General features: G+C 43.8%; 1 protein-coding gene and 1 non-coding gene across 2 annotated transcripts; both read left to right on the top strand.

The window, feature by feature from the left end:
* The first annotated feature begins 6,545 nt into the window (after window positions 1-6,545).
* Eif5 (eukaryotic translation initiation factor 5) lies at window positions 6,546-16,387 on the top strand. The gene is made up of 12 exons (XM_027946645.3): window positions 6,546-6,638; window positions 6,760-6,949; window positions 7,183-7,462; window positions 7,558-7,639; window positions 7,895-8,067; window positions 8,382-8,493; window positions 9,641-9,783; window positions 10,020-10,178; window positions 10,874-11,035; window positions 11,351-11,515; window positions 11,921-12,055; window positions 12,345-16,387. The coding sequence occupies exons 3-12, from the start codon at window positions 7,391-7,393 to the stop codon at window positions 12,432-12,434; spliced, it is 1,293 nt and encodes a 430-aa protein (XP_027802446.1). The 5' UTR covers window positions 6,546-6,638; window positions 6,760-6,949; window positions 7,183-7,390; the 3' UTR covers window positions 12,435-16,387.
* On the top strand, window positions 8,809-8,934 carry LOC114101663 (small nucleolar RNA SNORA28). Its single transcript, XR_003584378.3, has one exon. It is a non-coding gene; the product is annotated as a small nucleolar RNA SNORA28 (small nucleolar RNA).
* Window positions 16,388-22,661: the final 6,274 nt, after the last annotated feature.

Genomic DNA, 22,661 nt, shown 5'->3' with positions numbered 1-22,661 from the left:
CACAGGGAATAAGGAGATTGGGATTGGGCTTCAAGAATGTGGTCAGGGCAAAGGTTTCTTGCCATCCCTGTCACTAGGGAGGAGTATGATGGGAAAGAGAACGTGGCTGCCAACCTTCACCCACAAACCTGGCACAGTTGTTCTGGCTCCTTCAGACCCCACTGCCTTCCACATTCCACCAGCTCTGCATCCCCCATGCTGTGACCTCGATCAAGTTGCACAACCTCTCTGTGCCTCAGTTTCCTCATTGCAGTTATAATGGAATCCACCCCAGAGGACTTGCTTTGGGGGTTGAACACATTCATGTAGGTGAAGCTAGTCATGGCTGTGATTTTAAGGCAGCAAAGTAAGTGTTAAAAATAGCCATAAGCTCTGTAAATATCTAGCAAGAGAGTATGGAATGTGAGTGACCCAGCCCAAAGACTTCCTTCTACATGAAACACCCAAAGGCATAAGTAGCCTTCATGAGCCAACCTAAAAAGGGGACCTGAGGTCACAGGTCAGACCTGTGAATGCTGACAAACACGAGCTGCCCCTGAGGCAGGTGCTGACCTCTCTTTGAATGATAACAAGCAAGGGTTTCTAATTTGATGTAATTTAGACAGATAGTCATAGCAAACACCACAGGCCTTTAATCCAGTATGTACAGTGTCTTTTTTTTTTTTTTTTTTTTTTTTTTTGGTGCCAGGATTTGAACCCAGGGGTGCTGAGACACTGAACCACATCCCCAGCCCATTTTTGTATTTTATTTAAAGACAGGATCTCACAGAGTTGCTTAGGACCTTGCTAAACTGGCTTTGAACTCATGATCCTCAGCTCAGCCTCCTGAGCCGCTGGGTTTACAGGTGTGTACCACTGTGCCTGGCTGTCCAGTGTCTTTGTAAGACAAGAAACACAAAGACAGGCAACAGAGAGAGGAGCATGCCACGTGAAGATGACCCAGGAAGGGAAGCATCCCATGCCACCCAAGGCACAGCTCTCTAGCTGCCAGAAGCAAACAGAAGCTGAGGGAGACTGCCTGGCCTGGGACCCCTGGATTTTAGAGTTCTGGCCCCAGAACTATGAGAAAATAATTCTGTTGTTTGAAGCCATGCTGTTACAGCAGGTCTTGAAACTAAAACTATGTGCCATGGTTTGGATGTGGTTTAAATATGTCCCTTGAAGAAGATTCATGTGTTGGAGGTCTGGTCCTCATGTGGCAGTTAGAAGTGGTGAACTTTTCAGAGGAAAGCCTAGCGGCAGGTCCTAAGGTCAACTGGAGCCATGCCTGCAAGAGGGGTTGTGGGGCCCCAGGCTCCTGTCTCAAGAAGTCACTTACTCCCACCACATGGCAGCTCTCACACAGGCTTCTGCCATGCTGAGACCCTCTCCAGAGGCCCAACCAATGGAGTCTCCAACACTATGAGTTAAACAGACTTCTCCTCTTTATAAAGTTAGCCTACCTAAGGTAGGCTACCTAATGAAAAACAGACTAACATACAACGTGTTAAATGTTCAAATTCTCTAGTTTAGACAGAGGATGTGTGATATGTTTTGGCTGAATTAATGAATGAATGAGTGAAGGTGAACACAGAAGAAACAGTGATGACTGAGTGAAGGGGCAAGTGTGGGTGTATTTATACCCCTGGATGGGTGCTCCATGAGCACTTGGGATGCATCTTAGGCTCTGAATGGCTGGCCAAGGCTAGACTTCTAGACACACTATCTTATTCCTATGAGATACATCCCAGCATGCCAAGGCTTCCAATTTCCTAAGAAGTCATAAATCTGGGTTTTTATGGAAAATCTCCTAAGTTTTTAAGTGTTGGCTTACAATCAAAATAAACCTACTAGCAGAAGCTGCACCCTGGAAGGTCTATTGCATCTCTAACATGTAGTGCAGCCCTGGGCAGGACTCATGGTGGCCAATGGATGCAAATCAGCAGCAGAGGGGAAAATGTATCCTCCCAGCTCTGGAGACGCTAGTGCACCTCCAGGCCACATGGACACCCTGTGCTGATGATGCCTGGAGCCTGCCTCCCCCCTGACCTGACTGAAAAAGAGCCTTACAGCAGTTGAACCAACTAAGACAGGAGAAGTGAACTTTAAGAATCTGCAGGCACCAAGCAGGATAACAGGTCCCTAAGCAGTGGGAAAGATTTAAAAGCTGAAGTCAGGACACTGTAGCCCCACACAGAAGGAAAGTCAGCTCTCTAATCAGCATTAATTCCAGTCCCCCACCCCACCTCCGCACCCCTCACCAAGGGCTAAGATCTTGCTCTTCATTTCCATTCGCAGACAGAAGGCCTGAATCACAAAAGGAACTGCTGAGAGCATCCATGCTGAGGGTCAGAGGCCACCTAGGTTCCAAAGTTACAGACCCCTGGCTTTTGAACAGGGTGTAGCTCTAGGGTCCACAACCTAAACACCTGGGAATTTGTTAGAAATCTAAGTGCTTGGCCCCAGACTTAGACCCTCTGGGTGGGGGCCCCACAATCTCTGTCTTAACAATCCAGGGTTCAGATGTTCATGTTTGAGAACCTCTGCCCCAGGGGAACCAGGTCACACAGGTAAGTAGGGTATTCCTTTAAGAGATGCAGAGGCTAAATTCGGCCACCAATATCTGTACATGTAAGAACTGACCTAGATGACACCTCACCCAGGCAGCAAGGGACTCAGCACTGAGAAACTAACCAGACAGGGTCCACTCCCCACATACTACCAGGGATCAGGGCTCACTTACTGGCTGGCAGTGCAGGATTCACCTGGGTGGACAAACTGCCAGATTCACAACTTATGAGGGCAGTGTCTGAGAGGAGGGTAGGTGTGATGCTCCCTTGCAGAGGTCTGCCTGGGTTTCAGGCAGGACAGCCCCTGGCTGTGGCCAGCGCCTGCAGCACTCAGGCCAAGATTGGCCACCGAAATCACACGGAAAGTGGTCCAGCTCAGTCAGTACACACCAGAGGCGAGCAAGAAGCACCAGAGTGGAGAGACTGCCCTGTGCTGGGTGCTCTGAGTGGTTTCCAGGTGCCAGCAACCAAACCAACTCAGGAGCAGAGACAACCTCCCACCATCCAGCCCCCATCACCTACTGGGGCTGCAGTGCATGCAGGCAGATGCCACACAATTTTGTAGTTTTTCTTTCCAGGAATGGCAACAAGATAGACTCTTGAAGGATCACAGCACTGTACCTGGGAGGAGGGACACACATCAGCCCCTAGTGATTCCTCACCTAAACACCTTAATCTTTTCCCCACATGCCTCTGCTTCTTATCTCTGGAGGCCTGCATTCCTTGGCAAAAGTTCCAGATTCCTTTGTTCTCCTGAGGATAAATTCCCTGTCCTCAAGCTGCCTGGCCTTGTAAAGAAGACAAACAAGTAAATAGGCAACAACAAAAAGTACCCTCAATAGGGCTGTGGTGTGTGGGTGGTGTAGGCTAGGCAGTCACAGAGGCGGGGAGGCATCCTGCCCAGGGGGGTCATAGCCTTCATGGAGGAGGGCAAGCACCAGCCTCCACTAGTTGAAAAGTGAACTTCTGGCAGGGACTGGGCAGGGGGGCCTGTGTCCTTGTTACATAGCACAGACATGTTTATTGATGAGAGGGCATTAGATGATCACAGTCTAGGACACTAACCCCGAGGTCAGCCAAAGTTCTATACTCACCAGACCATCTGTTCCCTTCCAGCAGCTCAGAAGGTTTGCTCTATGCACACTAGGGTGACTGGCTAGGACCAGAAGGAAAATGAGGCTATGTTCTGTAGCTTGTCCACAAACAGGGGAGACAGGAACGTAAGTAACCAGCCACGTGCTGAGAGGAATGTCACAGAGGGGAGCCAGATGACTAACCAGATGACCCCTCACAGTGGACACTACCTTAGTCAATTCAATGGCTCACCACTCAGAAACACAAGGTTCTCAGTCTAGGAAGAATGGACCTTGCTTAAGAGGACTAATCCACACTCAGCAGACACCAACTTGGAAAAACCAGAGGGCTAGCTGATTAATTTACCTTTCTGGCAGTTATTCACACCCGCTGTCCAGGGCGTGTGCTGAAATGCACTGTTCATGCAAGCATTTGACAAGGATTTCATAAGTGTCCATTATTTAACCTGTGAGCATCTGATTAAGGAAATACAGTAGCCAAATGAGGCGGGGACAGAAAAGGGAGGTGGAATTGTGCAATGAGCTTGGCGTCAAACAAGCTGGAGTTCAAACACTGTGCACCATTTATTACATAGGCAACTAGGTAAAATTGCTTAACCTTCCTGAGTCTCTGTCCTCATCTGTAAAATATGGGCACAGCAACACCCTCTCACAGGACCATTAATGAATTATGTGAGATTACACATTTAAACTGCCTAGCTGTACTTATGCTTATATTTATTTGGAGAGGGTATGCCACCTAATGGTTAAGGGAAGAGGCTTTGGAATCAGGGAGATCTGGGTTTAATCCTAGCTCTGCCACTTACTAGGAATATGATCTTGGGCAAGTGGCTCAATTATTTCCAAGTCTCAGTTTGTTCATTTGTGAAATGGGAATATAAATTCCTGAGAGAGACCAAGAAGTAAACAAGATAATGTATTCAAAGGGCTTAGCAAATTTCCAGGGTATGATAAGCATTCAACAAATTATATGTAAGAGTAATTTTGGGGGCTGGGGATGTGGCTCAAGTGGTAGCGCGCTCGCCTGGCATGCGTGCGGCCCGGGTTCGATCCTCAGCACCACATACAAACAAAGATGTTGTGTCCGCCAATAACTAAAAAAGAAATAAATATTAAAAAATTCTCTCTCTCTCTCCCCATCTCTCTCTCTCCTCTCTCTTAAAAAAAAAAAAATACATTTTAAAAAAAAAAAAAAGAGTAATTTTTAAAAGCTGTCCAAGACTTCACACATTATAAATTAGTACAAACTTCTGCAGATATGGTGGCACATGCCTGTAATTCCAATGACTCTGGGAAGGCTGAGGTCGGAGGATCAGAGGTTCTGGGCCAGTGTCAGTAAGTCAGGGAGGCACTGAACAATTTAGGGGGATCATATTTCAAAATAAAAAATAAAAAGGGCTGGGGATGTGGCTCAGTGATTAAGCACCTCTGGGTTCAATGCCCAGTACCAAAACCAAACCAAACCCAAAACTTAATAAATTAAACGTATAAAAAGTTAATCACTTTGAATTGTTACTTAAAACCTTTTCTGAATCATGCCTCTGCTCCAGACTACTTTCAACCCATATTTTCCAACAGTTTCTAAAATAATGGCATTCGTGTGCAGCCAAGCATAAACTCAAATCTGTCTCAATACTGCTAAGTCATGCTCCACAGTGGAACGGAAGCAGCGAGTCTGGGCTCTACCTCTGAGTTTGTCTGAGGGGAGCCCTGGTACCCATAAAGCACTATGCATTCGATATAACGATTACAGACCAATGCGCAAAGCGTGATTGTAACAAAAGCCCCTGCAGGAAAGGACACAAATTACTTCTCAATCTTTGATTTATTCTGACACTATTTTTAAACGGCTTATAAAGCTTTCAAATCATACAAGAATAATTTTGATAGAAATCAACAAATCTTTGAATTCTAACCTTCCTGCAAACTCGACTGGTCTAGAACAAAGGGCAGCCCTGTCGTTCCACCCCTCTGGGAGACCACGCACCGCGCGGACCCTGAGGCCTCAGCGAGGGGTCGGCGGGAACCCCGTTCCCCCCGTGGGTTTGCGAGGTTCAGGGTGGACGAGGCTACTGTTTCAAGTTTCGACCGAAACTTTCACCCAAAACCCAAGTTTCTGAAAGAATGTGAGGGTTTCTACGAGATGAAACTTTAGAGGCTCTTTCCAAATAGAATCATTGTCAAATGCAGTATGGAATCTCATCGCCAGCACCTGCCCTGGCCACGGCTCCCAGCCAGGAACCCAGCCGATAAAGCAGGCTGGCCGGGCTCTAGGAGGCCCGACGTGGCGGTCACTTGGGGCCAGAGGCGGCGAAGCACCTAGCGGGCTAGGCAGGGTGCAGACCCCCGCTAAGTCGGCGTTTCCCCGGGGGAGAGCCGGGAGCCGCGAACGCGGGGAGTGCGGGGACACACCGAGTCCCGGCCGGGGCAGTAGGCGGCCGGCTCCCTCGTCCACGCCACCTGCGCCTGGGGCAGCCGCAGCACCAGGACAGCAGGGTCGAGGAGGGTAAGCGAGCCGGGGCGCCGGACGCAGGGACAATTTATATGCTCCGGCGGGCGCCAGCCCGAGAAGAACACTGCCTCGGGGGCGGCTACCAGCTCGCCAGCCTCGCACGGCCGAGGGTCATCGCGATGCCGCTGTAGAGCCCCGCCCGGCAGGGGGGAGGGGGCAACCGCCATCTTCCCGGAGCTCCTGAACCGACAGCGGGCGGCCCCATTCTCGCGAGACCGCGAAGACCTATGGGAAGGGCGGGGGAGGGGAAGGGAAGGAAGCCGGGCCCGGAGCCGGGGGCGGGCCGCGGCCGCGAGTGGAGCCCCAGGAAGTGGGGGGCGGGGAAAGATGCGATTGACGCGGCCTGCAGACCAATGACGAGCGAGCTCGGGCGGGCCTCCAGCCAATGGGCAGTGCAGCCCGCCGCGGGGGGCGGGCGCCGGGGCCGAGGGTAGCTTGAGCGCGGCGGCGGCGTTGTTCAGTCAGAGCGAGAACATTCCAGAGGTGAGTCTACGGGGGGCGGCGGCCCGCGCCCCTGCCCAGCGCTCCCGCCCCTCCATCCGCGGGCCGCCGGCGGGGCAGGCGCCGCCCGGCCGCCCGCGGCTCACGGCCGTGTCCCCGCCAGGTCGCCAGGCTCGGCGCTGCCGGTGTGGACGCGGACGTCGCTGGGACAGCCCTTCCCGCTGCTCGGCGGCGGCACCTGCCCGGCCGCCCTCCGCTCGCCCGCCCCGCCGCTCCGGACCCGGTTTCCAGCGCCTCTTCCTCCCAGTCCCGGGCGAGCCGCGTTGGGTTTATGTCTTTATTTGACGAAAACGGTGAGTCGCGGGCGGCGGGCCATGGCGGCGGCAAGATGGCGGCGCGGCCGCGTGACCCGCGCGCGTGTGGCGCAGTTTGGGGGGGGCCGCTCGGGGGCGCGCGCGCCGGCGCGGTGAGTCAGCGCGCGCGGGCGGCGGGGCCGCGGCCGCCTCGTCCCCGCCGCCCGGAGGCCGCGCTGCGGGCGCCCCGGCGATGCTGAACCGCGGGGCGTGTCGCCCCTCTTCTCTTGCAGAGCTGTTGCGCAGCCATTGGTACCTGTATTGGGGAAACATAGCGTACAAGCAAGGAGCTTACAGCCTCAGCGGCGAAAATTTTTTCATGTCAGAGACCGAGAACTCTTGCAGTCGTTTATGTCATCCCTTCTTCTCCAGACAGAAGATACCAAAAAGTTGCAATCAAAGATCTCTTCATCTTATTGATAAAGCCACTAATAAGCCAAAATGTCTGTCAACGTCAACCGCAGCGTGTCAGACCAGTTCTATCGCTACAAGATGCCCCGTCTGATTGCCAAGGTAGTACCGGTCGCCATGGTGGCAGGGAGGCAGCCGCAGCTCTCCGTGGGGTTTCAGGGAAGACAGCGGAAAACTGAAATTCTTATTTCCTCTAGGTTGAGGGCAAAGGAAATGGAATCAAGACAGTTATAGTCAACATGGTTGACGTTGCAAAGGCGCTTAATCGGCCTCCAACGTGTAAGTAAAGCTTTCCTAGAAGCGTGTACACTAGGGGGTCTAGGACAGTCTTTGAATTGTAAAACTTCCGGAGTTATATGCTAATTAGGTTAAGGGTTAATTGTGGACTTTAACTTAAGGGTTGCCCTAAGTTAACTGCCTAGCCAACATTTCATGAACCCACATCATTTTAAAACAGTGGTGGTTCGTGAATAAGCAGCTAGAGATTGGTGTATTTAGTTCCTTAATATAATCAAGCCTTTCTTTTCTTAACAGATCCCACCAAATATTTTGGTTGTGAGCTGGGAGCACAGACCCAGTTTGATGTTAAGAATGACCGTTACATTGTCAATGGATCTCATGAGGCGAATAAGCTGCAAGACATGTTGGATGGATTCATTAAAAAATTTGTTCTCTGTCCTGAGTGTGAGAATCCTGAAACGGAACTGGTGAGTGCCATTGAGGGTTTTGTCAAAAAAAGGAGGGGTAGGGAGTGGTGAGACAATACCTACTTTTGTGGTCAGTTCTGTATTAAAGCTAAAACACGTTCCTGAGAAGACACAGAAGACTTAATTGTAAGTAAAACACCTCACATTTTGGGGGATTTTTTTTTATACTTTCAAGTAGGTCACCTTAAAAAAAAATAATGTACGTAAAGGTAGTGTTTTAGATGTCTAGATGTTTTCACTCTTTGTTCCCAAAATTCACTTAGAATTTTCATCTTACATTATGGGTAACATACCTATTTTTATTCTTTTGGCAGCATGTCAATCCAAAGAAGCAAACAATAGGTAATTCTTGTAAAGCCTGTGGCTACCGAGGCATGCTTGACACACATCATAAACTCTGCACATTTATTCTCAAAAACCCACCTGGTAAGTCTTCATGATGAGCTTAAAGCAATGATCATTGGTAACAAAAGTGGAAAGTATTTGTTGTTATAAAGCCAGAGTGTAAGTAGTGTTTAGTCCTTGGGTTGCATTTTATTGACTGTGAGACTTCCTTGGAAATTGTACTCTTGTTTTTATACTACTAAAGGTGAGAAGAATCTGCCATCAGTTTTTAAGACACATTAGAATGGAAAACATAGTTCAAGTTGTAAAACAGTATGATGGGGTTGCATCATCTACTTTGGAATTGTTTGTAAATGGGCCTTCCTTTGTTAGGCTTAAATGACCTTAGAACTTTGCAAGCAACACTCTGTGGCAGATTATTGAAACTGTCTGACACAATTTGAGCTTGCTATAGCAAGAAAGTCTAACCTATTCCGGTGTTCTCTTTTCTGTGAGACAAGCCGTTATATGGGCTTAAACAGTGTTCTGAAAAGTGTTGGGTAAAAGCCAGATTGAGATAGCCTTGTTCAAGTTGGTTAGGCCCAACATTTTTATTTATTTATTGGTGCTGGGATTGAATTCAGGTGACGAGGGCTTGCTGAATTGCTGAGGCTGGCCTTGAATTTGTGATCCTGCTACCTCACCTTTCCACGTTGATTATAGGCATGTATCATCATGCCTGGCAGAACTAAACTTTTATTTCCTTCATTTTTCCTTGCTGGAATTGCGTGTGTGTGCCATTGCACCTAGCAGGAGGTCCAACTTTTGACTAATCTGGTCATCGAGGCGTCAGACATCACTGTAATCTTGTTCTTACTGAAATACGCCTAATATTTTATGTATCTCCATTCATTGTGTGAGTTTGTTACCTATGAAATACAGTAGGTGGAAATCCCTTAAAAATTACAGTGGTGTCTTGTGATATTTTCTGAGATCAATAGGGGGGCATGATGTTTAAGTATTCTGATGAGCAGTAAGGTGATATGAACTGTAGGAATGTACCTCCTTCCCAAATACTGGAGATTAAACTTGGACACTTTACCACTGAGCTATGCCCTCAGCCCTTTTTATTTTTTACTTATTTATTATTTTTTGAGAGAGGGTTAGTCTCCTGATTTGCTTAGATTATAGGCATGTATCACCATGCCTGGCAGAACTAAACTTTTATTTCCTTCATTTTTCCTTATAGAGAATAGTGACAGTGGTACAGGAAAGAAAGAAAAGGAAAAGAAAAATAGAAAGGGCAAAGACAAGGAAAATGGTTCTGTATCCAGCAGTGAGACACCACCACCACCACCACCAAATGAAATCAGTCCTCCTCCACATGCTGTGGTGAGTGTAGGCTTGAGAGCCTAGTGGGCACTCAGTTGTATAAAGTAGCTGGCACTTTGTTGAAGTGGGCAGAAATGATGAAACTAGCCTTCAGTTAAATATTAGAACAGTATTTTGGATTCCAAGTGTTGCCAGTTGCTTGAGTTTTGGTGGGAAAATAATCTTTGTAAATCTGAAGTATTTTTTATATTTAAAAAAAGTGTGCCTTTGACCAAACATTTTGGTTTTGTAAACAGGAAGAAGAGGAGGATGATGATTGGGGAGAGGATACAACTGAGGAAGCTCAGAGGCGTAGAATGGATGAAATTAGTGACCACGCAAAAGTTCTGACACTCAGTGATGATTTGGAAAGAACTGTAGAAGAGCGTGTCAACATCCTGTTTGATTTTGTTAAGGTAAAACATTTGCTTGATCTACCGTTGAGCTTCAGCCCAGCTTTTGTGCTTTTTAGATATTTCTTACTTTTTTTAGTTGTTGATGGACCTCTGTTTTTATTTATATATATATGCAGCACTGAGAATCGAACCTAAGTGCCTCACTCAGGCTAGGCAAGCGCTCTACCACTGAGCCACAACCCCATCCCAATAATTGAAAAGTAACTTCTGTTACTTTCAAATACTCTTATTTTCACATTTCTTTTTCTTCATCTAAGAAAAGTTTTTGGAAGGTCATTAAGAGTTGTGTCACTTGCAATTTTGTATCATTTAGAAATGCAAATTGAAGAAATAAGGAGACTAACCTGATAGCTTTTTTTTTTAAGTAGTTGAACCACAGTACCTTTATTTATTTTATTTATTTTTATGTGGTGCTGAAGATCGAACCGAGAGCTTCACATGTGCTAGACAAGCACTCTGCTCCTGAGCCACAACCCCAGCCTGATATCTTTCATTTATTTATTTATTTATATTCCGTTGGGCACAATATCTTTATTTTATTTATATTCATGTGGTGCTGAGGATCTAACTCAGGGCCTCAAAGGTGCTAGGCAAGTGATCTACCACTGAGCAAAACCCCCAGTCCCTTAACTGGTATTTTGAGCCAAGTGAAAACATGCCAACATTTCACTGAATTGTTTTCTTTTTATTTGCAGAAAAAGAAAGAAGAGGGTATCATTGACTCATCAGACAAAGAAATTGTCGCAGAAGCAGAAAGGCTGGATGTAAAAGCCATGGGCCCTCTTGTTCTAACTGAAGTTCTTTTTAATGAGAAAATTAGAGAACAGATTAAGAAATACAGGCGCCATTTCTTAAGAGTAAGCAAATTGTTTTGGACTCATGTGAGATTATGGTGTGTGTCCTTGGTACTGTTTTTAATCACTTTTATTCATTTTTTGTCATCCTGAAAGAGGAGCTAATTTTTATAAACCTTTGAGCATCTGCAAATGTGTACTTGACCTTTGATGTAGAGAGTATGTAATGTAGGGATATTTTGTGTTTTGACTTTTTTGACTCACTATAAGCCGTACTTTTAAAAAAGCAGTCTTAAGGAAATGAATATATTTGAGTATTAGAATTGTCAAGTTACACCATGTAAAAAAAGTTTGTTAATGCCAAGTATCTGTTTGCAGTTTTGTCACAATAACAAAAAAGCTCAACGATACCTTCTTCATGGTTTGGAGTGTGTAGTGGCAATGCATCAAGCTCAGCTCCTCTCTAAGATTCCACATATCTTGAAGGAAATGTATGACGCAGACCTTTTAGAAGAGGAGGTCATCATCAGCTGGTCGGAAAAGGTGGGGAATGTAAAAGTGGGCTTTTCCAGTTCAAAACTATTGAAAAAGATCATTGTGGTTCTTTTGTCCGAGTTAATAATTACTACATAATCTGTCTGCATTGAAGTATAATCCCCTGTGCTTATCTGATGTAACTTGTGATTTCCGTAATGTCATCTTGACGATTGCAACAGCAGAAATTGCTTAGACTTTGTGCGTTTGCTAGATACATAATACACATTCCATGGAGGATTCAAAATTGTATCATGATGCCAGGTAAAATAGCCTGGAATCTCCCAGTAACCTGGGAGGCTAAAGCAGGAGAATAGCAAATCTGAGGTCAAACTCAGCAATTTAAAAATGGCTGGGAATGTAGCTCAGTAGTAAAAAGTCTTTCCTAAGAAAATTGTACTGGACTTTTTTTAGACCTCTAAGAAATACGTATCAAAAGAACTTGCCAAAGAGATTCGTGTCAAAGCAGAACCATTTATAAAGTGGTTGAAGGAAGCAGAGGAAGAATCTTCTGGTGGTGAAGAAGAAGATGAAGATGAGAACATTGAGGTAAACGCTGGGGAAGTTGGTTAGTGCAGTGTTGATGGTGTGTGTCTGAGAGTGGTGGTAAAAATTAGGGGTGATTCCAAATTTAAGATTAAAGATGAGATAAAATACAGCCTTTCAATAGGAAGAGTGATGGGTAGCATGTTAGGTAACTTGGGTTTTATATGATAAAACTCTAGGAGGAACGATAGCTACATTGAAGCAGTTCTCCTTTGTTACCACTTGATTTATATTTTAATGGTAAATTTATTGGGGCAAGGTATGTAATTGGTAAAATCATTTATTTTATCAGGTGGTGTACTCAAAGACTGCCAGTGTACCGAAAGTTGAAACTGTGAAGTCTGACAACAAGGATGATGACATTGATATTGACGCCATTTAAAAGAATGGATGCAACTTAGCTTAACAGTGTAATGCTGCAAATGTTTCTCCATTATCAGCCAGAAGTGCAACATGTATGTGTAAAAGCTAAAATGGCTTAACATCATGCTACACTTTAATACTAAAAATCTATTACTGTGAGTGGTCTGTAATTAGCCCAATGAGACATCTAGGAAGTCCATACACACATCAGTGAGCAGATGTAGTTTGCTTATTTATAGCATGTTTCTTTTGGAAAAACTAGTGGTGGACACTTTTGGATCACATTTATACAGTTATAAAAATAAAGATTTGATTTTGGTCATTCTTCAGATTTTGGGCTCTGAATGACTTAGCTAAAGTAATTGGCTCCTTTTAAAAAGTGGTGCCATCATTTAACCTGACATGGTCCTTGGAGCCTGGTAGATTTTGTTAGGTGCTGAGACCATTCAGGGGTTTTCAGCAGAATGTAAACAAACTTGTTTGTAATGATCTTACTGAGCTGTTAAATCTAGTACTTTTGAATTTTTTTAGTCCCTCAAATTGGCATCTGGCAATTTTTTTTGTGCTGAGGTAGACTGATAATCAAATGACAGTGCAACATCTTGTTGAGAAATAAAATAACCTGAGTGTCCTATAAATAATTTTAAGAACTAGTTTTGAAGTTTGGAGTTGTGATTTTTCAGTTCATATACACTAGCCCCCAATTTTAGTCTTTGGAGTCATGTGCATTGCACGTTGGATGAGCCAGGGAAAAATTATTACATTAACAAATAAGTATTTTAATGTGTATGTAGTGGTTGCTTTGTACCAAGAGAAAACTCAAACTTTGAGGTGTGATTAAATAATAAATTCTGATTTTAGTTGGGGGAAACAGGGAAAGGTGCATTTAATCTCTAGCAAGAACTGAGCAGTTTTTCAGCTTTTACCCTTAAGGTTTAAATTATAATTTCAAAATGTTGAGACATTCTATCTTGTGTTCAGTATGTCGTGCGCCCCCCCTCCCCCCCCAAAAAAAATATCGTGGTTTATTCAATGCCTTTTACATTTGGACACGTAGCTTATGCTGTTTTAGATTTTGGTTATTGCCTTGCCAAAATAAGTGTTGCTATATTTCAAACTGGATTTTTTTTTCCCAAAAAAAATCTTATTTAAAAAAGAAACAAGTTAAAGGCATATTTCTAAGTCAGAGCCTATATTTTGGTGTAAGACTTGGGAGGGATATTTTTTACTTCACATTGAATATAGCTGGGCTCCCAAGAAGTTTGGATGATGGCCATTGGGTGTAGGTGATGAGTCTGAGAGCCCATCCAGGGCCTTGGATTTGGACTGACACAGGTGAATTTCTTATGCAGTTAGCTGATGAAAACTTTTGATTGGGGTTCTGACTTTTGAGTTTATAAAAACTTTGCATTTATTCTTTTCCACAAAAAGTGCATTCCAGGCATTGCAAAGTCCATGTGGTTAATTTTGTGTGGAGCACTGGCTCACATTATTCAGCTCTTGTTTGTGACCCATCTCACAGATTATGAGACTTTAATGACATGTATATAAAAGTTTTTCACATTGAAAGTATACAAATATTTGAAAATAAAACCTTGTTAGCTTGACACTTTACAGAAATAAAAACCTAACAGTCTTAACATGGACAGAACATAGATCTCCCTCTGCCTTTTGATAGATTCTAGTGAGTGAAGAGCAGGAGCTATATACCTGAAGGGAACATGCTGTGTCACACCAAAGAGGGGACTTTTGCAAACTCCTGTAACCTAGGTTAGATTCTTTGGGCAAGGCCCATTTGCTGTCATTAACTAGATTCTATCAGAGGTGCTGGTGACCCATGTAGAGTGTACTTACTACACGTGTCAAGCTGATGAAGTGGTTGTTGTAGAGCTGTGTGGCTTTTACTCTAAGGGAAATGTGTCAGGGCTTCTCAACACTAAGGGAGAGGGTTAGGGCTTAGACCAGTGTTGTCTGGTGCCAAACTTTAGTGGAATTCAAATTCACATGATCTGGATTTAATTCACAGGTAACCTAATAGAGTAATCCACTTTGCTCTATTGAATTGTCTTAAAATTTCCTGTTTCAAACAGCTGCATTACTTGATTAAAACAATGTTAAAATTCTGTTTTGTCTCTGCTTTAATGTTAAAGTTAACCTAAGTTTTGGGGGTTTTTTTTGTTTTAGGATATGGATGTGCCTCACACATGCTAGGCAAGCATTCTACCACTCAGCCACAACCCCAGCCCAAGTTTTTGTTATAATTTTATAAGTTCAAAACCTTGAAATCCCTGTAGCAGCTGTAGTTTGTTCTTTCTGTAGGGATATATATATATCAGTCCTACACACAAAGTGTTGCAAATTTCATTGGTTATTGATTCGTCTTAAGTTCTTGCTGTAGTAGCATGAGTTGGCTATGAACTGCAAGTCTGCCCCCCCCCCCCCCAATGTTTTGTATTGTGTGGTGTGGGAATCAAACCCAGGGCAAACATTCTGTTGCTGAAAGTTTAGTCCTTGTCCCCAATGCCAATCCAATAACAAGGACACACTTACGAGAAAAAGGAAGAAGGTTTATTGCTTGGCTATCAAGGAAAAAACAGAATTCCTGTCCCTTCAAAGGCTATGATTCTGCCCATCTGAACAGGAGGCTTTTATAGAGGTGATTCAGGAAAGAATGAGAGATTAGGGAGGAGAAGTTAAGGGAAAAGAAAAGGTGTAAGTTTCAAAGCCACAAAGAGTAGTAGTCAGAGAATCAAGTGAACCTTTGTCATTACAATTCTACCAGAATTGAGCTGTGTGGCCCAGTGGCCCTTTTTTAAAATTTTTAAAATTCTATATGTGTAATTCATAACACATATACAGCACAATTTTTCAAATCTCTGGTTGTATGCAATAAGTATACTCACACCATTCCTGTCTTCATACATGTACTTTGGATGATGGTGTCCATCTCCTTCCACCATTTCTAACCTGATGCCCTCTCCCACCCCTTTGCGCTAGTTCATCTCTTCCTTCCATGTTTCCCCTCCCTACCCCACTATGAATTAGCTTCCTTATATCAAACATTGGGCATTTGGTTTTTTGGGATTGACTGACTTAGCATTGTCTCCTCCAACTCCATCCATTTACCAGCAAATGCCATGATTATTCTCTTTCATTGCTATGTAATATTTCATTGTGTATGTATACCACATTTGTTTAATCCATTAATTTACAGGACACCTTGATTCCACAATTTAGCTATTGTGAATTGTGCAGCTATAAACATTGATGTGCTCAGCCCCCTTTTTTATTTTGAGAGTCTTGCTAAATTGCCCAGGAATGGTTATTGTTACAGGTGGTGAACTAGGCATTTAATCCCAGGGTGCTTTCCTCTGAGCTACATCCCCAGCCCAGTTTTATTTTGTGTCAGGGTCTCCTTAAGTTTCTGAGGCTGGCTTTGGAATTTGGATCCTCTTGACTTGGCCTCTCCAGTGTCTGGAATTAACAGGCATGTGCCACGCCAGTTAATTCTTGAAATCTGGTGCTTTCTAGGGAATTCAGATTCCAAATACCTATATAACTGGGACACAGCATGAATCTCCAAGAATGAAAGGATGGGGAATGACTGCTTTTCAAACAGGCCCTTCTGAAGTTGATAAACTGGAGACTGGTTTGAGAATGGGTGGGAAGGTGTTTCCTTATCCAGTGCTTCCTCTTAGGGGATATGGAGATTGGGCCTTGAGCTGCTGCTAGTCTTGATTCCTGCATCCGGTCACACCTAGTGCTGAGTTGTGTTTATTTGGTACTGGGGATTGAGCCCAGGGTGTTTAATCACTGAGCTACACCCCAGCCCTTTAGTCTCACTAAACTGCTTCTCCAACTTGTGATCCTCCTGTTTCAGCCTCCTGAGTCACTGGAATTACAGAGGCATACGCCACTGCACCCAAATGAGATGTGTTTAAAACCAAATAAATTTGTTCTGCGTGCAGTTCACTTACGACTTTTTTTTTTTTTTTTTTTTTTTTAACAAAGCAAACCCATTTGAGATTACGGGGATGTTGCTCAGTGGTTGAGTACCTCTGAAGTCAGTCCCCAGTATACTCCACCCCCTACATACACACACACACACACAAAAATTAAGTTTGCTGACAGCTTTGCAGATAATCCTTGCTTATCAAGTTCTACCTGTTTAATATTCTATAATAACCCCAAAATGCAAAGTTGGCCTGTCTATTGTCTTGACAATTCTTACATTCCCACTAGTGTAGTGGTATGTAGCCTGTAATCCCAGCTATTGAGCAGTCAGGCAGGATTGCAAGTTTTTGAGACCAGCCTGGGCAATTTAGCAAGACCTTGTCTTGAAAAGGACTGGGAATGTAGATAAGGCAGGATGTAGATTCAGTGTAGATAAATGGTAGAGCACTTGCCATGTCCTAGCTTCTAGGATTGTTCAATCCCCGGCACCATGAAAATTATAGCCTTTCTCCCTGTTCCAAAGTTCCCAAGAAGTTTCAGTACCAAGAATAGTACTGCAACTTTTGAGACCAGCCTGGGCAATTTAGCAAGACCCTGTCTCAAAAATTAAAAAGGACTGGGAATGTAGCTCAATGGTAATACAGTCTTGTTATTTCCAGTACTGTGTAGAGCTTGATTTTTTAAAAAGACACTATAGAGTGACATGGGTAAATTACTTGCCAAAAGTAACATGCTGCCTTGTGTGCCTGAGTCCCACCCTGAGTCATTGTTAACAGGTTGGAAGCTTGGGGCTTATATCCACCTGCAACAGGGTCCTGACCCAGCTGAGGGCCTTTGGGGAACAAAATCTCCATGAATCATGGTGAAAAAATTGAACACCAAACCATGTGCTGTGATGTGGGCATGATTACTAAAGAGGAATTAGTCTCATGAAGAGTGAGCAGCTTTGGCCATGGGCTCCCCACTGGGATGTACCACAGGTATTTTGTCACAGCAATGGAAAACTGACGTAATTTCTGAAAAGTGAAAGCAATTCCCATGTCTAAGATGGGAATGTGGCTTGGGGAAGATGACAGGCCCTCATAGGCAAGAAAGAATTTGTATCCCCCTGCTACCCAGGAGATGAAATTGCTATGGGAACAAGAACAGGGGTGCTGTGTGACTGACCCAGTAGCAGCCACAGAGAGAGAGAGGACAGATGAATGTGTACTTGAGCCTGGACAGGTTGGGTCCTAGGCAGCCATGTCTATCCAAGGCAGTGTCAGGATGGAGAGGTGAACAGGTTCAACCCCTGTCCCACAGGCATAACATTTCCAAACGCCCAGAGCAATAGACCTTCCCTTTCTGGGGACAGGGTCTCCTATTGAGAACCTGCCTAGAGACGAGCAATCAGGAGGGGTCCCCAGAAGTTCACAGTCTTAAGTAGCCACAGGATTTTTTTTTTTATTGTCTCCAGGTTGGGACAACCCAACAAAGTTGCAGGTTTGGAGTCCTCAGATTTGGTCCTCTGTTAAACAAGTTCTTTTGATGATGGTGCAAAGTAATCCTGAATTGCTAAGTAATTTGGGAGAAGGGAACAGCTTTCCAAAGATTCACTCGATAATGGGATCATTGAGGAACCTCACTGCACAAATCTGGCCAGAGGCACCAGCAGGTCCAGCCTTGTGGATGTGTACTGTGGTTTCAATTCCAAAGCACTTTGGAAAAGGTGAAACGCTGAAGATAGTGAAAAGATCAGGGGTGAACAGGTGGAACACACATTTTGAAGGCAATAGCACTTCTCCATGAGATACCATAATGGACATGTCATTACACATTCGTCCAATTCCATACAATGTACAAGAGTGACTCTGATGTACACCATAGACTAAAAGGATGAGATATAGTAACCAGTCAAAATACTTTGAAAAATGAGCTGGGTGTGGTGGCTCATGCCTATAATCCCAGCAACTTGGGTGGCTGAAGCAGGAGGATCATAAGTTCAAAGCCAGCTTCAGTGATTTAGCAAGGCCCTGGGCAACTTGGTGAGACCCTTTCTCAAAAAGTGAAAAGGGCTGGGGGTGTGGCTCAGTGGTTAAGTGCCCATAATGGAGTGAATCTGTGAGAGAATAAACTTGCTTTTTTTATGAGATCATGTCTCACTACGTTGCACCTGCCTTTGTAAACTTGGGTTTTTAGGTGTAGCAATATACTATTTATAAAAGCATTACTTAAAAGGATAAAGTTTGAAAGTAAAAGGATTAGGAAATGCTTACCATATAGTAGAAATGCACAAACTGAATCTCAGAAAAAAAAATAGATTTTAATGAAAAGAAATTGGGAAGAAAGAGGATCCTTATGAAGTGATAAAAGACACAATACATCAGGAATGGCAGTTCCAGCTGGGTGTAGCTCAGTGGTGGAGTGCACACTTAGTGTGTACAAGGCCCTGGACTCAATCCCCATCTCTATGAAAAGAAAAAGAAATGGCAGTGCTGTCCTATGATGTACCTGATGACATACCTTCAAAATGTAAAGCAAAAGTACATGAAAGCACCACAGTAAAATAACACACCCATCAGAAGAGCTAAGCTCTAGAGTCTGACAACATCTGACACCTTCTCACAAAAAGGGAACACCTGCTTCATGAACCAGTGATCCCACTCCTAGAGAATTCCACAACCAAGAAAAATGAAAACATATGTTCATGGAAACACTGTATGGGAATGGTCAGTCAGATCAGCTTTTTTTATAGTATCCCAAACCTTGAACATCCAAGACCCATCACCAGGAAAGTGGATAAACAAACTATATCACATTGATAAATTGGGATATTGCCAATAAAAAGAAATGGACTACAGATGCTCACACAAATACATGAATCACAAAAACGGACCTTACCAAAAATACATAGGATCCCATGTATGTGACGTGCTAGAACAGCCTACACTAATCTGTGATGAAAAAAACATTGCTTCTACAGGTGAATGGGGTGAGGGTTAATGGACAGGGCAGGGAAAAATCCCATGGTGACAGCAGTATTCTCTATATTGATAGGAATTGGAGTTACATAAGAGTGTGTGCTTGTCAAAAATTTGTTTTTTTCAAGTGAGACCTAGTGGCCATGCCTGTGATCCCAGGAATTTGGGAGGCTAAGGCATGAGAGTCTCAAGTTTGATGCCAGCCTCGGCAGGACCTGTCTCAAAAAAAATAAAAAGGACTGAGGATGTACTTCAGTGGTAAAGCATTTCTGGGTTCAATTCTTAGAACCTTCAATTTATTTTTTTTGTTTCATTGCATGTCAGTTTTACCTTTAAAAAAGAAAATATTGAACTTAGTTACTGATATACATGTAAAAGTGTTTCTGAATGAAATATATTGATATTTGCAACTATATTTGAAGTGCATTCAATAGAGATGGATTGATTGATGGATAGAGGGGAGGGATAGATTGATGGATATATGATAAAGCAAATACAGTACAGTGTTAACTAAATAACATTCATAATCACTTTACAATTCTTTCAACAGTTTCATGCTTTTGAATTTTTCATAATAAAACATTGGAAAACATGGACTAGGGTTGTAGCTCAGTGGTAGAGCACTTGCCTAGCATGTGTGAGGTACTGGGTTTGATCCTCAGCATGACACATAAATAAATAAGTAATCCAGACACGGTGGCAAATGCTTGTAATCCCAGTGGCTCAGGAGGCTGAGGCAGGAGGATTGCGAGTTCAAAGCAAGCCTCAGCAAAAGCAAGATGCTAAGCAACTCAGTGAGACCCTGTCTCTAAATAAAAAACAAAATAGAGCTGGTGATGTGGCTCAGTGGTCGAGTCCCCTGAATTCAAAATCTCCATACCCAAAAAAAAAAAAAAGACTCAAGGATGCCTTCAATTGTGCTGAGGGAGAAAAAGGATATTCCCATCTTTCAGGAATGAGGGAGAGATAAGGCATGGTCATACCTGCAGCAACTGAGACCTGTCCACCAGCAAGTGGACCAGCACTAAAGGAAATGCTGCAAACCTGCTTCTTGCAGAAAGAGGCAGGTCCCAGGTGGCAGGAGTGGAGGATGCACATGACCTCCAGAATAACCACCTAAATTATAGTAAAAGTGGGAGGGAGAGGACAGCAGTCAAGGAAGGAAGAAAACAATGCACAGCAGACGTGTTGAACAGAAGGTGTGAAGTAATAAGGTAGATCTAAACCCAGGCATACCATTACCTGAACTAAGTTACAGTCAAAAGAAAGAATTACGACTAGATTTAAAAACACACACTCATTATATGTTGTTTAAGGAACACATTTAACAACAACAGTTGAAAGTAAAATGAAAGAAAAAGAAATACCAATGAATTAGATAACCACTAATACTGTGATAAAGGGGCTGGAAAGAATAGCTCAATAGTTGTGGATTTGCCCAGCATGCACAAGGCCCTGGGTTCAATTCCCAACACCACAATGTATATATTGCCAGAGATACAAAATACACTTTCTAAAGATAGAAGATCAATTCACAGAAAGGGGAAATGATTGACCTCTTCAAAATACATGAAACAAAAATTGATAGAATTAGTCTCCAGAACCAGACCAATAGTCTAGACCCAAAAGTTCAGAAATCAAAGCAGCTTAGCTACAGAACATGCCCCACAACAACTGAGGAACACACGTCCTTTCACTTCTCCAATGTAGACTACTTGTCTGAGTGGTTTCTTATGAAGTCAAACATATACTTGCCCTGTGACCCATCAATCCCCCTCCCAGGTCTTTACTCATGAGTAATGAAAATACATTCACGGGGCTGGGGATGTGGCTCAAGTGGTAGCGCGCTTGCCTAGCATGCATGAGGCACTGGGTTCGATTTTCAGCACCACATAAAAGATATTGTGTCCACCTAAAACTAAAAAATAAATATTTAAAAAAACACATTCACGGGGCTGGGGATGTGGCTCAAGCGGTAGCATGCTCGCCTGGCATGCGTGCGGCCCGGGTCCGATCCTCAGCACCACATACAAAAAAACCCAAAGATGTTGTGTCCACCGATAACTAGAAAATAAATATTAAAAAATTCTCTCTCTCTCTCTCTCTCTCTTTAAAAAAAACACACACAAACCACACATGCGTATGTATAGCAGCCTTATTCATATTTGCCAAACACTGGAAACAATGCAAGTAGCCTTGAACTGATGGCTGAGTAAGCAAACTGCAGCACATTTTAAGAAACAGACTATTGCTGTATGCCATAATGTGGATGCATCTCAGATCTCAGATATGCCACCTTTATATTGCGCCAAGTATAAAATTCAGGATTAGAAGGCACTAGCTTGCAGTATTACAATGAAATAATAACTGAGACGAGCTACTCATGTAGTAAAGGAGGTTTATTTAGCTCACAGTTTTTAAAATAACATTTTTTTGCTAGTTGTGTATGGACAGCATGCCTTTATTTTATGTTTATTTTTATGCAGTGCTAAGGATTAAACCCAGTGCCTCACCCATGCTAGGCAAATGCTCTACCACTTAGCTACAGCCCCAGCCCATAGCTCACAGTTTTGAAGACTCAAGGGTAGGGCACTGGTACTGGGTCAGTTCCCAGCTGGGTGACATCAATGGCCGGAGTTGGGGCAGGTGCAAGCAAGCAACTACATCTCGAATCAAGAGCAGAGAAGTCTGGGTAGGACCAAACCCAAACTCATTAAAGTCTTCTCATGAGAATTACCAAAGGGATACCTAGAGAAGTACCTCATGCCCCAGTGACCCAAGGACCTGCCACCAGCCCCCTGCAGAAGGTTTCGCCACTCCCAATAGCATGCACAGAGAATAAGCCTTTAATCCCAGTAGACCCTCGGGGGACACAAACCATGTTCAAAACACAGCAGCCTCTTGACTGTGATTCCATTTCCCTGGTGTTCTAGGAAGGCAAAGCTGTGGGAAAGGTCAGGACAGACGGGTGAGTGCCAGACCCAGGCAGCAGCGGTTACAAAGGAACATCGGCAGCTGGCAACTTCAGAGGGGGATGAAATTGTTCTCAGATTGCAAGCATTTCTTGAAATTCATAAGACAGTGCACCAAACAAATGAATATTAACATGTGAAGAAAGTTTAGTCACTATATAAAATAGGAATAGAAGGAATATAAAATAGGAATCTATAATATGATTAAGCCCATTTAACAAAAAACATCAGCAGGCAATATTAAATGGAAAATATTAAAACCTTTTTCATTTAAATCAGGAACAGGACAGAACATCACTGAGAGGAGTCCCTGTTGCAGGCTGTGCTTCTGGAACCTGAGTGAAAGTAGTTAGAGCCAGA

This window comes from Marmota flaviventris, chromosome 2, assembly GCF_047511675.1.
Source record: "Marmota flaviventris isolate mMarFla1 chromosome 2, mMarFla1.hap1, whole genome shotgun sequence".
Classification (NCBI taxonomy): domain Eukaryota; kingdom Metazoa; phylum Chordata; class Mammalia; order Rodentia; family Sciuridae; genus Marmota; species Marmota flaviventris.
This window is presented reverse-complemented; position numbering and strand designations above follow the sequence as displayed.